The following is a 14,255-nucleotide window of genomic DNA, read 5'->3' as shown; positions in this document are numbered from 1 at the left end:
TGCCTGTCTCTTTGTTGGCTACGTAGAGCAGTTGAACTTCCGTAATTACACTGGCATCACTCCCCACCTCTTCCTCCGCTACATTGATGACTGCATTGGGGCCACCTCGTGCTTCCGCGAGGACATTGAGCAATTCATCAACTTCACCAACACATTCCACTCTGACCTTAAATTTACCTGGACCATCTCTGACACCTCCCTCCCCTTCCTGGACCTCTCCATCTCCATTAATGACGACCGACTTGACACTGACATTTTTTTACAAACCCACCGACTCCCACAGCTACCTGGATTACACCTCTTCCCACCCTATCTCTTGCAAAAATGCCATCCCGTATTCCCAATTCCTCTGCCTCCACCGTATCTGCTCCCAGGAGAACCAGTTCTACCACAGAACGCACCAGATGGCCTCCTTCTTTAGAGACCGCAATTTCCCTTCCCACGTGGTTAAAGATGCCCTCCGCATCTCGTCCACATCCCGCACCTCCGCTCTCAGACCCCACCCCTCCAACCGTAACAAGGACAGAACGCCCCTGGTGCTCACCTTCCACCCTACCAACCTTCGCATAAACCAAATCATCCGCCAACATTTCCGCCACCTCCAAACAGACCCCACCACCAGGAATATATTTCCCTCCCCACCCCTTTCCGCCTTCCGCAAAGACCATTCCCTCCGTGACTACCTGGTCAGGTCCACGCTCCCCTACAACCCACCCTCCCATCCTGGCACTTTCCCCTGCCACCGCAGGAACTGTAAAACCTGCACCCACACTTCCTCCCTCACCTCTATTCAAGGCCCTAAAGGAGCCTTCCACATCCATCAAAGTTTTACTTGCACATCCACTAATATCATTATTGTATCCATTGCTCCCGATGCGGTCTCCTCTACATTGGAGAGACTGGGCGCCTCCTAGCAGACCGCTTGAGGGAACATCTCCGGGACACCCGCACCAATCAACCACACCGCCCCGTGGCCCAACATTTCAACTCCCCTCCCACTCTGCCGAGGATATGGAGGTCCTGGGCCTCCTTCACCACCGTTCCCTCACCACCAGACGCCTGGAGGAAGAACGCCTCATCTTCCGCCTCGGAACACTTCAACCCCAGGGCATCAATGTGGACTTCAACAGTTTCCTCATTTCCCCTTCCCCCACCTCACCCTAGTTCCAAACTTCCAGCTCAGCACTGTCCCCATGACTTGTCCGGACTTGTCTTACCTGCCTATCTCCTTTTCCACCTATCCACTCCACCCTCTCCTCCCTGACCTATCACCTTCATCCCCTCCCCCACTCACCCATTGTACTCTATGCTACTTTCTCCCCACCCCCACCCTCCTCTAGCTTATCTCTCCACCCATCAGGCTCACTGCCTTTATCCCTGATGAAGGGCTTTTGCCCGAAACGTCGATTTCGAAGCTCCTTGGATGCTGCCTGAACTGCTGTGCTCTTCCAGCACCACTAATCCAGAATCTGGTTTCCAGCATCTGCAGTCATTGTTTTTACCTGGATGATGCCCTTACATGATCCTTGTTTGTATTCATGGCAGCAAAGCCAATCTCTGGCTTCCCTGTCCCCAACTTAAATGAGGGGACTCAAGCAGAGGATGATGTACACCTAGATTAGCCAGCCATTCTAAGACTCAAAGGAGGAAGGAGCCATTAAATTCCACCTCACAATGTCTCATTGAATGACTGTGAGGAAAATATCCCTCCAGTGTCCTTGTCTCTTATATGCTTACAACTTCCATATGAGCTAATTATAGTTGGTGGATGGGTACAGTAGCAATACCAAAGATGAAAACAGGTCTTGCTGAGAATTTTACATAGAACATTACTTTCAACAGCTTTATCCCACACTTTTCCCTGCCCCTGCTGATTATGCTGACTTAGGCTAAATTGGTTATGGTTGTGAGGTTGTTGTTATTCTCCTCTGCTTCATCCAAAAAGACAATTAGCTATGGGTTAGAAATAAAAGTGAGTTTTGTCATGGTGTCCTCCCATAATGGGAGGATTGTAGTCAAGTCTATTGACATGCAGAATGCATGTGCATACATTGTCAGCAACAATTAGAAGTGGGAATCTATGCTGAATGCTTCTCTTGCTCTCCTACCCAAAAGAACTGAGATCAGTTCTGGTCTCACCGCTATCACCCAGGTAGCGATAATTGAATTCAGTTTAATGTTTGCATGATGGATTTGCTCATTGGTAGGCTGAGAACACCTCAGGGGATCCAGAAACTGATCAGGCGAACCTACAAAATATTCAAGAACTATGAATATTTATGATGCATTTCTTAATATAAAATTCCTGAAAATGTACATGCTTCACAAATTAGACAAGCAATTGTTTGAAGAAGGTTTTATTCGCAAAATCATACACAGCAGCCATGTTCCAGATTCAGAAACAGAAGTTGTTGGAAAAGCTCAGCAGGTCTGGCAACATTTGTGAAGAGAAATCAGAGTTAGTGTTTCAGGTCTGATGACCCTTCTTCAGAGGTGTTCTGAGGACATCAGGATATTATTCAAATGAGCCACAACACACTGCATTACCTTGGAACTACAAGAAACCAAGGAAAAACACCTATATGATGTATTCAGGAACAATGGGTACCCGATAAGCACAGTCTACCAATTCCTACAGAACAGGCCTAAACAAGACAACACAACACAGCCAGAGACTTTTGCCACCCTGCCATACATTAAAGACATCTCGGAGATGATGACCAGACTACTCTGGCCCCTAGACATCATGGTAACCCACAAACCTACCACCGCACTGAAATAGCTCCTGATGAATTTAAAGGACCACGTACCAACAACGCCAGCAGAATAAACATCATATACAAAATACCCTGCAAGGACAGGCCACTGCACTGCACTGTGATTTCTAGCATGGTGACAAAACGTCTGAGATCAAATCTACCAGCTCAGCGAGCAAACTTGCAACCTGAACATTTCAGTTGGCAACTGAAGACTTGTGCTTCTTCAATTATCTGTTCCAATGCTGCAACAGCATATTATCTACCCAACAAAGTCAAATATTTTCCAGTTTTTCTTTAGTCACTCATGGGATTTAGGTTGCAGGACAGTCCTATATTTATTGCCCATACCTAACTGCTGTTGAGAAGGTGGTGGGTGAGCTGCCTCCTTGAACTGGGCAGCTAATCTGCTTTAGGTAGACCCCCTGTGCTGTCAGAGGGGTCCGTGGCTGTTGGAAAAACTGCAAATTTAAGAAAAAGGGATCACTAAGGTGGATAAATAATGAGACAAGTTGCTATCAGACCATTTCCTAGCAAGTAACCTTCACTCCTGAAAAATATACCTTGTGAAAAATGACAACACTTCAGGGAGTTGGCACAGCTTGACTCTGCATAAAATTGCTGATATATCCAACTCCTAAACTCTGTTCTTCCTGCCAGTACTTAAAAGTTTGCTTTCCATACATTTCCTTCTAATTTGAAAATGAATGTGTAAATGTATATTCAGGATAAATCAAATAGGCTGGTCTGACTTTAACAGAAGCCAGTTTGGTGCTACTGTGCTCAGTGGTACAATCTGTCAGATGACTCAGTGTCATACCATATCTCTTTTTTGATTTCGAGAGAGAAAATTTGGATGATTTTGAATTATACTGAGTCAAGGAGCAGGAGATGGACATTCTTTGCAGTTTTGCTGAGATTACATAATATTTCTTCTCCATTGGGAGAACATGTTACGCATTTCTCCATTCAATCCAGTTCATGAACTTAAGGTGAACCTGAATTTGACAGGCCACAGCACTGATTTCTGTCAGCTTTGTCAACACTGCTAAACTGGTGCCTTCGCAAACCTTTGATATCACAGAAGACCTCCTACAATATTTGTATTTTTGGTTTTATCTGAAAAAGATCTTTACTAACATGTTTATAATACTGCTGCAACAACATGAATGGAGGCATACATACCCTTGGATTTTCAATGTTTTTCTAAGATTTAAATTTAGATGTATGAGCATGAACATAAACATTTATCAGCACTGACTCATATTGGTCTTTAAATGCTTTTTCCTAAGTAATACCATATTTATGCATTTTACAAACACTTCTGCACTTGGCCAATTCATTTCCCATTGATTTTAATTGCTTTAAATTTCAAGATAACACAATATGTTCAATCTTAATGTCTATTTTACAATTTGCATATTGTGCGACATCTTCCCAGGCCCTGAACTACATGGGCTATAGCAAGAGGTGTGAGAAAATCCAGCAAGATGTTGCGTGAGACCATTCTTGAGATCGAAAAATTACATTTTCCAACCAATCAGAGCAGGTACCTGGCAACTCCTGCTTACTGCTGGCTCCTCTGAAACTCCATCTTGGACAACTGGCACCTAAGGCTCAGGCCACGCTGTATGAACAGCAACTACATGAACTCCACATCCACAGTCAATTGGCATCTGACATGTGTAACCTCCTTCACATCATCATGGCATGTATCTGAGCATCTTACAGCAAGCACTTATTTAAATGGTGCACCTTGGAGCTCTAGCACATAAACTGGACCAAGCTGCATTGCAAGGCTGCTCCCTCACTGGGCATGTTTAACTGGTGGAAGTGGGAGTGTGCTGAAGGACAGGGACATATGTTAGCCATGGGAACAAGGATTGGGGAATGTTCGGCTGAAATGCTCTTGAGTGAGCTAGAGTTGAAAAGATCGGGCTGAGACTCTGATTAATACTCTTTCCTTCTTCATCATCATTCTTCTTCATCAGGAACATTCCCTTCACCACATGGAAGATATTCATCTCATGGAGACTCCATGTGATGTCACTGTGGCAGACCAAAAGCATCAGCATTTGGCAAACCACTATTGCATTGCAGGAATCCAGCAGAACTGTCCGTACAGCAGGATTGCTGCATGAGGACTCTAATGGTCTGCAGGATGAGCTGTGGATCTGATTGTAGCACAGTTCAACTTTTCCACAAAAGTTCCTGGTAGGAGTCTTATGTCCTGGTGTCTCTTATTACATGGAATGACGGAATAAAACAGGTTTGTTTTTCTGAACAATTCTGATTACTGTGTTTTTCTTTATGTGATAAATTATCTTAAACAATTTTGTTTGAACAAACTAGTGTTAAGGCAATTTGGTAAGTCCATGCTTCCACTGGAATGTCTCCCTGTCGACAACAGAAATTCAAACCTCAGGCCTGTGTTACCTGTAGTATATTGGGAATGGACATGGTAATACGTTGGTGATGTACTTCATGATGTAACAATAACATCAGCAATCATGCGCAAGCAAGTCAGTTTGAGTGGAATAATCAATACATGTGGGAGATGTACATTTGGGGAACAGTGTTATATACAATAGTGTGAATGAAAGAGGTTTTAGAAAATCACCAGGGTCAGGCAAAAGTTACTCTTGAGTATATTGATTTGATTTGATTTGATTTATTATTGCAACATGTACCTAAGTACAGTGAAAAATCTTGTTTTGCGTGCACTACTTGGAGATCATAACATATGAAGATCATAGGGTGATTCTACAGGACAAGGAATACAAAGCTACGGTTGTAAAGGAGGTCCACAAAAAGCAAGATCAACATTAGATGCGAAATTTTAGAGGTCCATTCTGAAGTCTAATAACAGCAGAGAAGAAGCTGTTCTTGTATCTGTTGGTACATGTGTTTAAGCTTTTGTATCTTATGCCTGATGGAAGAGATTGGAAGAGATTATGACTGGGGTGGGAGGGGTCTTTGATGATATTGGCTGCTTTCCTAAAACAATGAAAAGTGTAGATGGAGTCAACAGATGGAAGGTTGATGGACTGGGCTTTGTTCACAATGCTCTATAGTTTCTTACGGTCCTAGGCAGTGTAGTTGCTGTACAAACCATAATGCATTTAGATAGAGTAAGGAGTGACCATTACATCCCACATACTACCAAAAGCAAAATAATTGTACAGAATAGTCAAATAGCTTGTTAAGCCATAAGTGTCATTGCGACCACCCAAAAATAATAACTCTAATTTCTGTCGTTGGTTGGTGAGATAGCCCACTGGCATCACATTTGGTTAATCTCCCTTTTGCATACCCAAGTTGTGCTTGAATTTCAAAGTTGCCTGCATTTGTTATTGTACTGCTCTTTAAAAATATTGTTGAATGTTAGTTTCTAATTTAAAAGTGCAACAACTTGTAATTGCAGCTTGCAAGTCACGGCTTGATATTGTGATTGTACTTGATGGTTCGAACAGCATATATCCTTGGACTAGCGTTAACAACTTCCTTATAAAACTGCTGGAAAAAATTGAAATTGGTCCTCAGCAAACCCAGGTCAGCCAAATACTTGTTTTATTTAAATATTTGTGTTGGTTTAACTACTTATTCAACTGGTCTGAAAGATAATTTGTACAAGAATCATAACAGTCTCTGCTGCAAGTAATCCCAAAAAGGATTTATTCACTGAAGCAGGAAAGCTAGTTTTGAAGGCACTGGGACAGACTCTGAATGTACACTCGGTGCAGATGGGGAGGCAGCACAGAAGGCACACAATGCTCGTGATGTCAGGTATTGGGGTGGATAATAGCAAATGAGGGTCTATGTAGGCAGTAGTGAGGGTGGTAGTGCATGACCCTTTTCGGAAGGTGGATACAGAGTGAATGTGACGTATTGGTGAGTCATCTTCAGCCTTAATCCCATCCTTTTGGTAGTAGTCCTGTAACTCTCCCCCTTGAACCCTCCTCAATGATTGACGTACGAATAATCAGTACTGTATTTGCCCCAGACCACTGACCGACTTCAGTGAGCAGCCCCGAGACATGACTGACCAATCTCTGACCCCTCTACTTCTCTAGTTATGTAATTAGCAAGAACACCGCTCTAGCACAGGTCAGATAGGGGCCATCCCAATGGAACAGGTTCCACTTTCCTCAGTATTGATGCCAGTGTCCCACAAATTGGACTCACTCCTCCCAACGCAGCTTTTGAGTCACATATTCATCTCTCTAATCAGATTTGTCCAATGCCAATTGCATTTGGGTCAGATAATGCAGAGATTATGGCTATAACATAAAGCCACGGTTGACATTCCGAATGCCACTGGATACAAATTCAAATATTATCACCCATCCACCATAATACATACTACAAAGCAGAGCTGCTCACTGCCAGCAGAAAATCTAACCAACTGAGCCTAATTGGAGGTTTATTCTTTCTCTTTCTATGGCCCTTACTATCCCTACAAGTACAAATGTATGTTTACACTCAGCCACATAGCAGCACGAACAGAACATGAATGAAGAGAAAATTGCCAAATAACAAGGTGCCATGGGCTACTTGTTTACCATCTGGCTTGAAATTTGCAGAAGTGCAGTATTGTTTATGCCGTAACAGAGCCAAGCTTTTGAAGTCTGTGATGAACATGCTGCATGCATGCATCAGTTAAACAGTATGTATGGCTCATTAAAACAGAAAGCATTCATTTTCTTCAGCATGTCTGAATCACTTGTTGGAGTAATGTCTTATATTTAGTTCTGTGCTGGGCATGCTGTGTTTTTTGCAGTAATGATGGGCCACTTTCTCTCAATTCCCTGTTATTTGAGAAATGAGGAAAAGTCTTTGATAAAGCCACTTCAACTGATTGATGCACAAAACAACGAAATAGTCCAAACTGCAGAACCCAAGTGATTTATGTTCAAAATTAATATGGAAAATTAGTATGTGCCATAAGATAATGGAATAATACCTTTTTGAAAGAAAATATCAACTTCTGGAAATGACATCAAGGCTATATTCACATCACTGCTTCAGTTGTTTTAATTTTATTTAATTTATTTGCCCAATGTAGCCTAACATCAGTGAACATTCACTTCCGTCTTTTCAACTGAAGTTCTTGGCTGACAGATAATTCATTGAGCAATTTTACAGCATAAAGCAACATTACAGACACTGATACCATACAAGGCATTTGTAACGGTCCTCCTCAGACAGACAAAACCGCATTCCTCCTGTCCAACTCAGTCTGCACATAGCTTTCTGCTGGAGAAATAAGCCTGCTGCACTCCTCCAAGACTGTGTGTTTTTCTGTAGTTAATATGTTAATTTAGCACAGTCAGTAACTGCTGTCTTGTCTAAAACTTCACTATTTGAATATGAGCTTGGAACCCAGGAAAAATGAACTTTTTCTAACAGCAGTTTGCTGATCTAAAGAGTGCCAAATATGCAATTGCCATAAGTAACTGGAATTGATTTGATTGCACAAGTGCTCTTTGAGTGTCAGAAGTAGCCTGCTTTTAAACTCCTGTGTTTGCTTCTATTCCCTTCACTCTTGCTATAAGAGAAATATAGCAAGGGATGAGGCAATTCTGAATTTCCATGCGCAGCCAATGTCAGTTATGTGTGTTCCCCATACATTATATTGTAGCCTATAAGTGTTTTTCTCAGTGCCAATGGCTGAATGTTTTCCTTCAAGTTATTTGTTTTTGTATTGTTTGAGCATTGGCCTTTCTATTCATGATATTTTCTATTTTTCCATTTCTGCTAGTTTTACTTCACAAAAGCATCCCTGACCTTTCTTCCCACTTTATGAGATAAATGTTTGTCTCAGTATTTTGCCGTGGTGCCATAACTGAGACTGGTGACCAATGGAAGAAATATTCACTTGGAGAAAAGAATGAGTTCCTTCTTATTGAAAAGCCGTTCTTGGGATGTGGATGCTGCTGATACTTATTGACCATCCCCATAGGCTGGGTAGATCAAGCTGTAACTGAGTGGGGTTCTGGTTTGGAGTCACATGTAGACCAGAAAAGGATAGCAGATATCTTTCACTGAGGAGTGAATAGTCATACACTATTTTTCAAGAGGTTAGCGCAGGACAGCACATTTCTGTTATATCCTTTCACTGTGAATATGCTGTGAATATTCACTCCCTCAGTTCCAATATGAAAGATGACCATTTCAAAGAGGTGTCAGTGGCCATGACCACCACATGTCAGCAAAACATCAGCCAAGCAGTATCATCAGGAGAAAGTGAGGTAAAGAATGATTAAAGCAAAGCTTACTGATCACCATTTCCTATTGTATGGGCATGTTTCCATCAAGAGTTAGTTTTGTATCACTGCAGACCAAAGGTAGGAGATTAGATGGCAGGCCAACTCTTTTGTGGCACCAATGGCAGCTCTTGATCTCACAGGGACAGGTCATCTTGTAATGAAGCTGATTGTGGGGATGGGATAGGTATCCAGTGGCCTCAATGCTGTCCCTGCTTTATTTCCTTCAATCAGTGTGATTTCAGTGAGTTGTAGCAATGATTTTGCTGCCAGCACATAACCCCGTTTGTTGTTGGAGGGAATTATCTGTTACTACAGCAATGCAGACAACGTTTTTGAAACAAAGTGATGGTACGGTGGCTCAGAGGTTTGCATTGCTGCCTCACAGTGCCACAGACCCGGGTTCAGTTCCACTCTTGGGCAGTTGTCTGTGCAGAGTTTGTACATTTGCCCTGCGTCTGCGTGGGTTTGCTCCAGGTGCTCTGATTTTCACCCACAGTCAGGTTAGATGGATTGCTTATGCTAAACTGCCCATAGTGTCCAGGGATGTGCACGCTAGGGAGGTTAGCCATAGGAAATATGGGGTTGCAGGGGTAGGAGGCTGGGTCTGGGTGGGATGATCTTCGGAGGGTTCATGTGGACTTGATGGGCCAAATGGCCTGTTTCCACTCTGTAGGGAATCTATGAAAATTTTCTTCTCTCAATCTCTTGGATCAATTAATGTCACCAGTTGTCCTGCCTGCTGATCTTAGTGCCCATGGTTAGGAAAGCTTCGAACCATACAAAGGGCATTGTAGGATTTGTTCCAGTTCATTTGAATTGAATTGTGCTTAATCTCTTGCGTACTTGAGATGAAAATTGTGCATGCAAAGAAATTGTGAAAATGATATTAGGTGGTGTCAACCCAGCACTCATTTCGTTGCCCAAAATAATTCTTTTCCTGCATAAATAGATTAATAAATCAACATAACTATACAGGAAATGTATTCTGATCCCATACCATTATGCAATTAAGAAACATGGGTTTTGTTGTGTTTGTTACTGTAAATATTATCCCCAATGTTTGTTCGATAATTTTTTTTCCGAAAGCCCTGTCTCTTGTACCATGGTGCTACCTTTAGCATAAACACTACATGCTCTGTAAGAGCAGAAACAAGAGTATTGCAGCTGTGACTTGCAAGTTACTGTCTCTCTGCATGCTATAAATGCAGCTTTTGAACATCTGGTCTTGATCAGCTTCTGCTCCTTATACAGGAAGCTCGACAAGACAGCTTGTTCCAGGAGGAAACTCCTACAGCAACCTTCTGGATTATCTTTTGCTGACAGTAGTATGGCAGCTTTCCATCACCTTCTGCTGATTTTGTTTTATTTATCTCTGCATCCTCATGAAATCCAGTCACTTTCTGTATGTTTCAGCAATGCAAACACATGACTGGAATATAATATTGTTAAAGATATTCAAGCATACATACTCCAAAGCCAAAGACCAAATACCACACATCAGGATTTGTGTGCGTATTTAAGTTGAGGAGTCACACTGAGCTCTTAAAGCAGTCTTATCCCTTCATTAAGAATATGTCACTTTAATTTGAAAAATAATTGATCCTATGTTTTCTGAATGTAAAACTGTAACTTGGGAACTCATCTGTAACATTTCATCTTTTCTCTTGCAATAAAATCTGGGACCAATATTTTATGGTTCTCAGTCAATGGGTTTGTGGGTTGGAAGTACATTATTCATGCCACTTACCCATTCATCCACAACCTGTCAGAAATTTATAGGTGGGGTGCTGTGCAGGTGAGACTTAGGTCACTTGGCCTTGCCTGAACTGAAGCCTTTAAGTGGCTACAGAATGGTTGCCTAGGGGCTACTCATGCATGGTGGCAACTCTGAGACAAGGGGCAAGAGCTTAAGATGGGGCAAGCTCAACAAGTCATTGTCCTTGAGTTCTGGGTGGGAAACGTGGGGGCATCTCATCTAGGGGCCCACTTGTCCCAATTTAAAAGCATTTCCAAAATGTTTGCACCCTCCCAGCTAATCCTATCCCCATTGACTTTTCCAAGTTTGTCTCCGGCCACTTCATGCACACTGTGTTGTCCATGGGATCTTGATTACAGCTCCTGGCATAAGGCTTGAGCCCTTATCTGATCCTGAGATCCTCACACTTATAATCAGGGGATTATCTGTAGTCCCAGCCGTGACTGAGGACCTATTTTGTAATTTGATCGGCTGACAGCTCTCTGAGGTGGAACTTCCTCCAATACAAGAAACATTCCATGAAATGACTCATATGTGGTACTATAACAAATGCCTTCTACAAGGGCCGTGGTGGCAGTGGGGTGGAACTGGAGAAAACACCCTGAGTAGTGTTACTTCCCCACTTTCAGCCTCTCAAATGAAAGGAACAAGATCCAAGGCCAGTAGCTGCAACCAAGTCCACCAAGCTAGTGAATGGTTACAATAATACCGACCCTGGGCTCTAGGCCAAGATGAACTCCAATTGTCTTATGTAACAATGGAGGTGGTGTAACTGACAGATCTTTGAGGAGTATGGTCTCAAAACAGTATACAGAACAACTTCGATTATCCAAATGAGACTGGCAGGGAATATTTTGTTCAGAAAACTGATTGTTTGAATAACTGATCTGATCGTAAACAAAGAAAGCCATACTGGGGCCTTGAGATCTTGTTCGGATAATCCGAAATTCGAATAATTGATCATTCGGATTAACCAGGGTTGTTCTGTAACTCAATATATTGGTTACTATGTTCAATACTGCAAAATACCACTAGGACAGCAAAATGCCTTACAATTATTTTGCTGATGTAAGAAACTGGTCCACTGTTTTGTTGTGCTTTCCCTGAATTTATAAGAATTGAAGGATGCTTATGGTTTTATTGCAGTAATGTTATTTCTTGCACAAATAATTTAGGTTGGAATTATGCAATATGGCCATCAAGTCACACATGAAGTCAGTCTCAATCAGTACAGCACAACAGAGGATCTTGTGGAAGCTGCTAAAGAGATAAAGCAGTGGGGTGGAAATGAGACAAAAACAGCCCTTGGAATTGAGTATGCCAGGTTAGTGCTTTGTATCCTAATCACTAGCTTATAGTTACTCTCTAATGTATATGAGTTTACATGAAGAGAACTGATGGTGATATTTAAGCATGGCTAAAGTTTTTCAGGCAAAGCTCTATAAGAATATATTTTTAATATGAGGTTTTTGTTGTGGTTCAGTTTGGTTCACCACCTGTAGTCAAAAGATCTGTATGATAAATAGAGTAACTTAAATGAGAGCTGCCTAGATATTGTCTTCTGTGAACATTAACATATTGTTATCCTTAATAAGTCTGTCCACTTTTTGCATCTTCTATTAAACTGGTAAGGAGTGAATTAGAATATTACAATGATTCTGTCAGTATTAAGATTTGATACATGTCATGGAAATGCTTTAAAAGCACTTTGTCCAAAACAATGAAATGACACAATTGTATCAATGTATTGTGATTGTTCTCCTTCCAAATATCCCCAGCATGGTTTAATATTATTCTGTGAATTCATCTTAGAAAGTGTGGCTATTACATTGGCTTGCAAATATCGACATTGTATTCAACATTTACTTTTGAAAAATAGAAGCGTCGTAAGTTTACAAAGTGCAAGTATCCATGTTTCAGTGCAGAAACTAGGGGATTTGGCGGAAAATCTATTTCCAAGTATTAGAGAACACTGTGATGTTGGCAAACATAAGACCATAAGAAATAGAAGCAGGAGGTCATAGAGACTCCTACTGATAGGTATTTACAGCATAGAAAGCAGCCATTTAGCCCACTATGCCAGAGCCAGTCACCTAGAATAATCCCATTTTCCATCTGTAGGCCCGTAGAAGCTATGGCAACGCAAGTGGATATCTCAGTGTTACTTAAATGTTACGAGAAACCTTCCAGGCAGTGAGTTCCAGACTCCCATCACCATCTGAGTCAAAGGAATCTCTCCTAAACTCTTGTCTTAGCATTCTACCTCTTACCTTAAATCTATGTGCTTGGTTATTGACCTCTCTACTAACAGAAAAAGTACCTTCCTATCCACCCTATCCTATCTCTGCCTTTTATAATCTTATATACCTCTGCCAGGTCTCATCTCAATTTTCACTACTCCAAGGAACTGAATTCGGGCATACCCTATCATTTATCACAGCTCAGACCGGCCATCCCAGACAGCCGCTGGTGAATCCCCTCTGTTGTGCAGTGACGTCCTTTCTATAATGTGATGGCCATAACTCTAGTTTTGTCCTTACCAGTGTTTTGTACAATCCCAGCACATTCTTGTTGCTTTTGTAATGTATGCCTTGTCTAAGGAAGACAAGTATTCTGTATGCTTTTTTAATGGCCTCATAGCCTGCCCTGCTACCTTCAATGATCTGTGACACAGTTGACCCATTGAAACTAATGGGCCATTCAATAAGATCATTGCAGTTTTTATGGCCTTAGCTCTATTTCTTCCTTTCCTCTAATAGCCCTTGATGTCCTTTTCAGTTAAAAATCTGTCAAACTCAGCCTTGAATATAATCAATCACCCTGTCTCCACGACTCTCTGGGGAAGAGAATTCCAAAAACGAACAGCCTACTGCAAGAAGAAATTCCTCCTAATTTCCATCTTAAATGGGAGACCACTATTTTTAAATTGGTTCCCGAGTTCTAGGTTCCCCTGTAGTCTGTAACAGTTTTGTGTGTCAGTTTGTAAACTAAAATCTCATGAATTCTCAATCAAGCCATTGCTTAAATATATCAGACCAAACAGGAATGAGGAGCTCCACTAAACTAAAATCAAAGACCTTTCTCTCTGTGAGTGTATTCCAGAGTCTGTGATATAATCCCCTTCAGATACAGAAGCCAAGCGTTGAGCTGTTTAATTTGAACAATCGGTGTCTTTGGCTGCTTTCAGGTTACATGCAGCCAAAGTGCACCTTCCCATTTAGTGGCACAGCCTGTCTTTAAATAGCATCAGGAACTCTGGAAATTGAAGGCCTCAGTAAGACGAGCTGCCAATCAACAACAGGACTAACACGGGGCAGCCAACATATATTACTACAGTGAGGGCTCCTGACCAATTTAACAGTTCTCTTCCACCCATGTTATTAGGCACTGTTGGAGTCTGTGAAAGCTGTGAAATGTTTAGTAAGATTACAGTTAAGGCCTTTTAGAGTTGAATGCTAATTCTGGAGAGAGTTA

At 41.8% G+C, this 14,255-nt stretch overlaps 1 protein-coding gene across 3 annotated transcripts in view; it reads left to right on the top strand.

Moving 5' to 3' along the window:
• Nucleotides 1-14,255, top strand: part of itga1 (integrin, alpha 1) — a 235,270-nt gene that overhangs the window by 49,025 nt on the left and 171,990 nt on the right. For all 3 annotated transcript variants that reach the window (XM_043688299.2, XM_087989320.1, XM_087989321.1), the window contains exons 6-7: nt 6,181-6,308; nt 11,957-12,105. In XM_043688299.2, the coding sequence (XP_043544234.2) occupies nt 6,181-6,308; nt 11,957-12,105 (277 nt within the window). The remainder of the gene's footprint in view (nt 1-6,180; nt 6,309-11,956; nt 12,106-14,255) is intronic.

Source organism: Chiloscyllium plagiosum, unplaced genomic scaffold (genome assembly GCF_037043375.1).
Source record: "Chiloscyllium plagiosum isolate Xiang-an unplaced genomic scaffold, Cpla_swu_hap1 HiC_scaffold_1, whole genome shotgun sequence".
Classification (NCBI taxonomy): domain Eukaryota; kingdom Metazoa; phylum Chordata; class Chondrichthyes; order Orectolobiformes; family Hemiscylliidae; genus Chiloscyllium; species Chiloscyllium plagiosum.
This window is presented reverse-complemented; position numbering and strand designations above follow the sequence as displayed.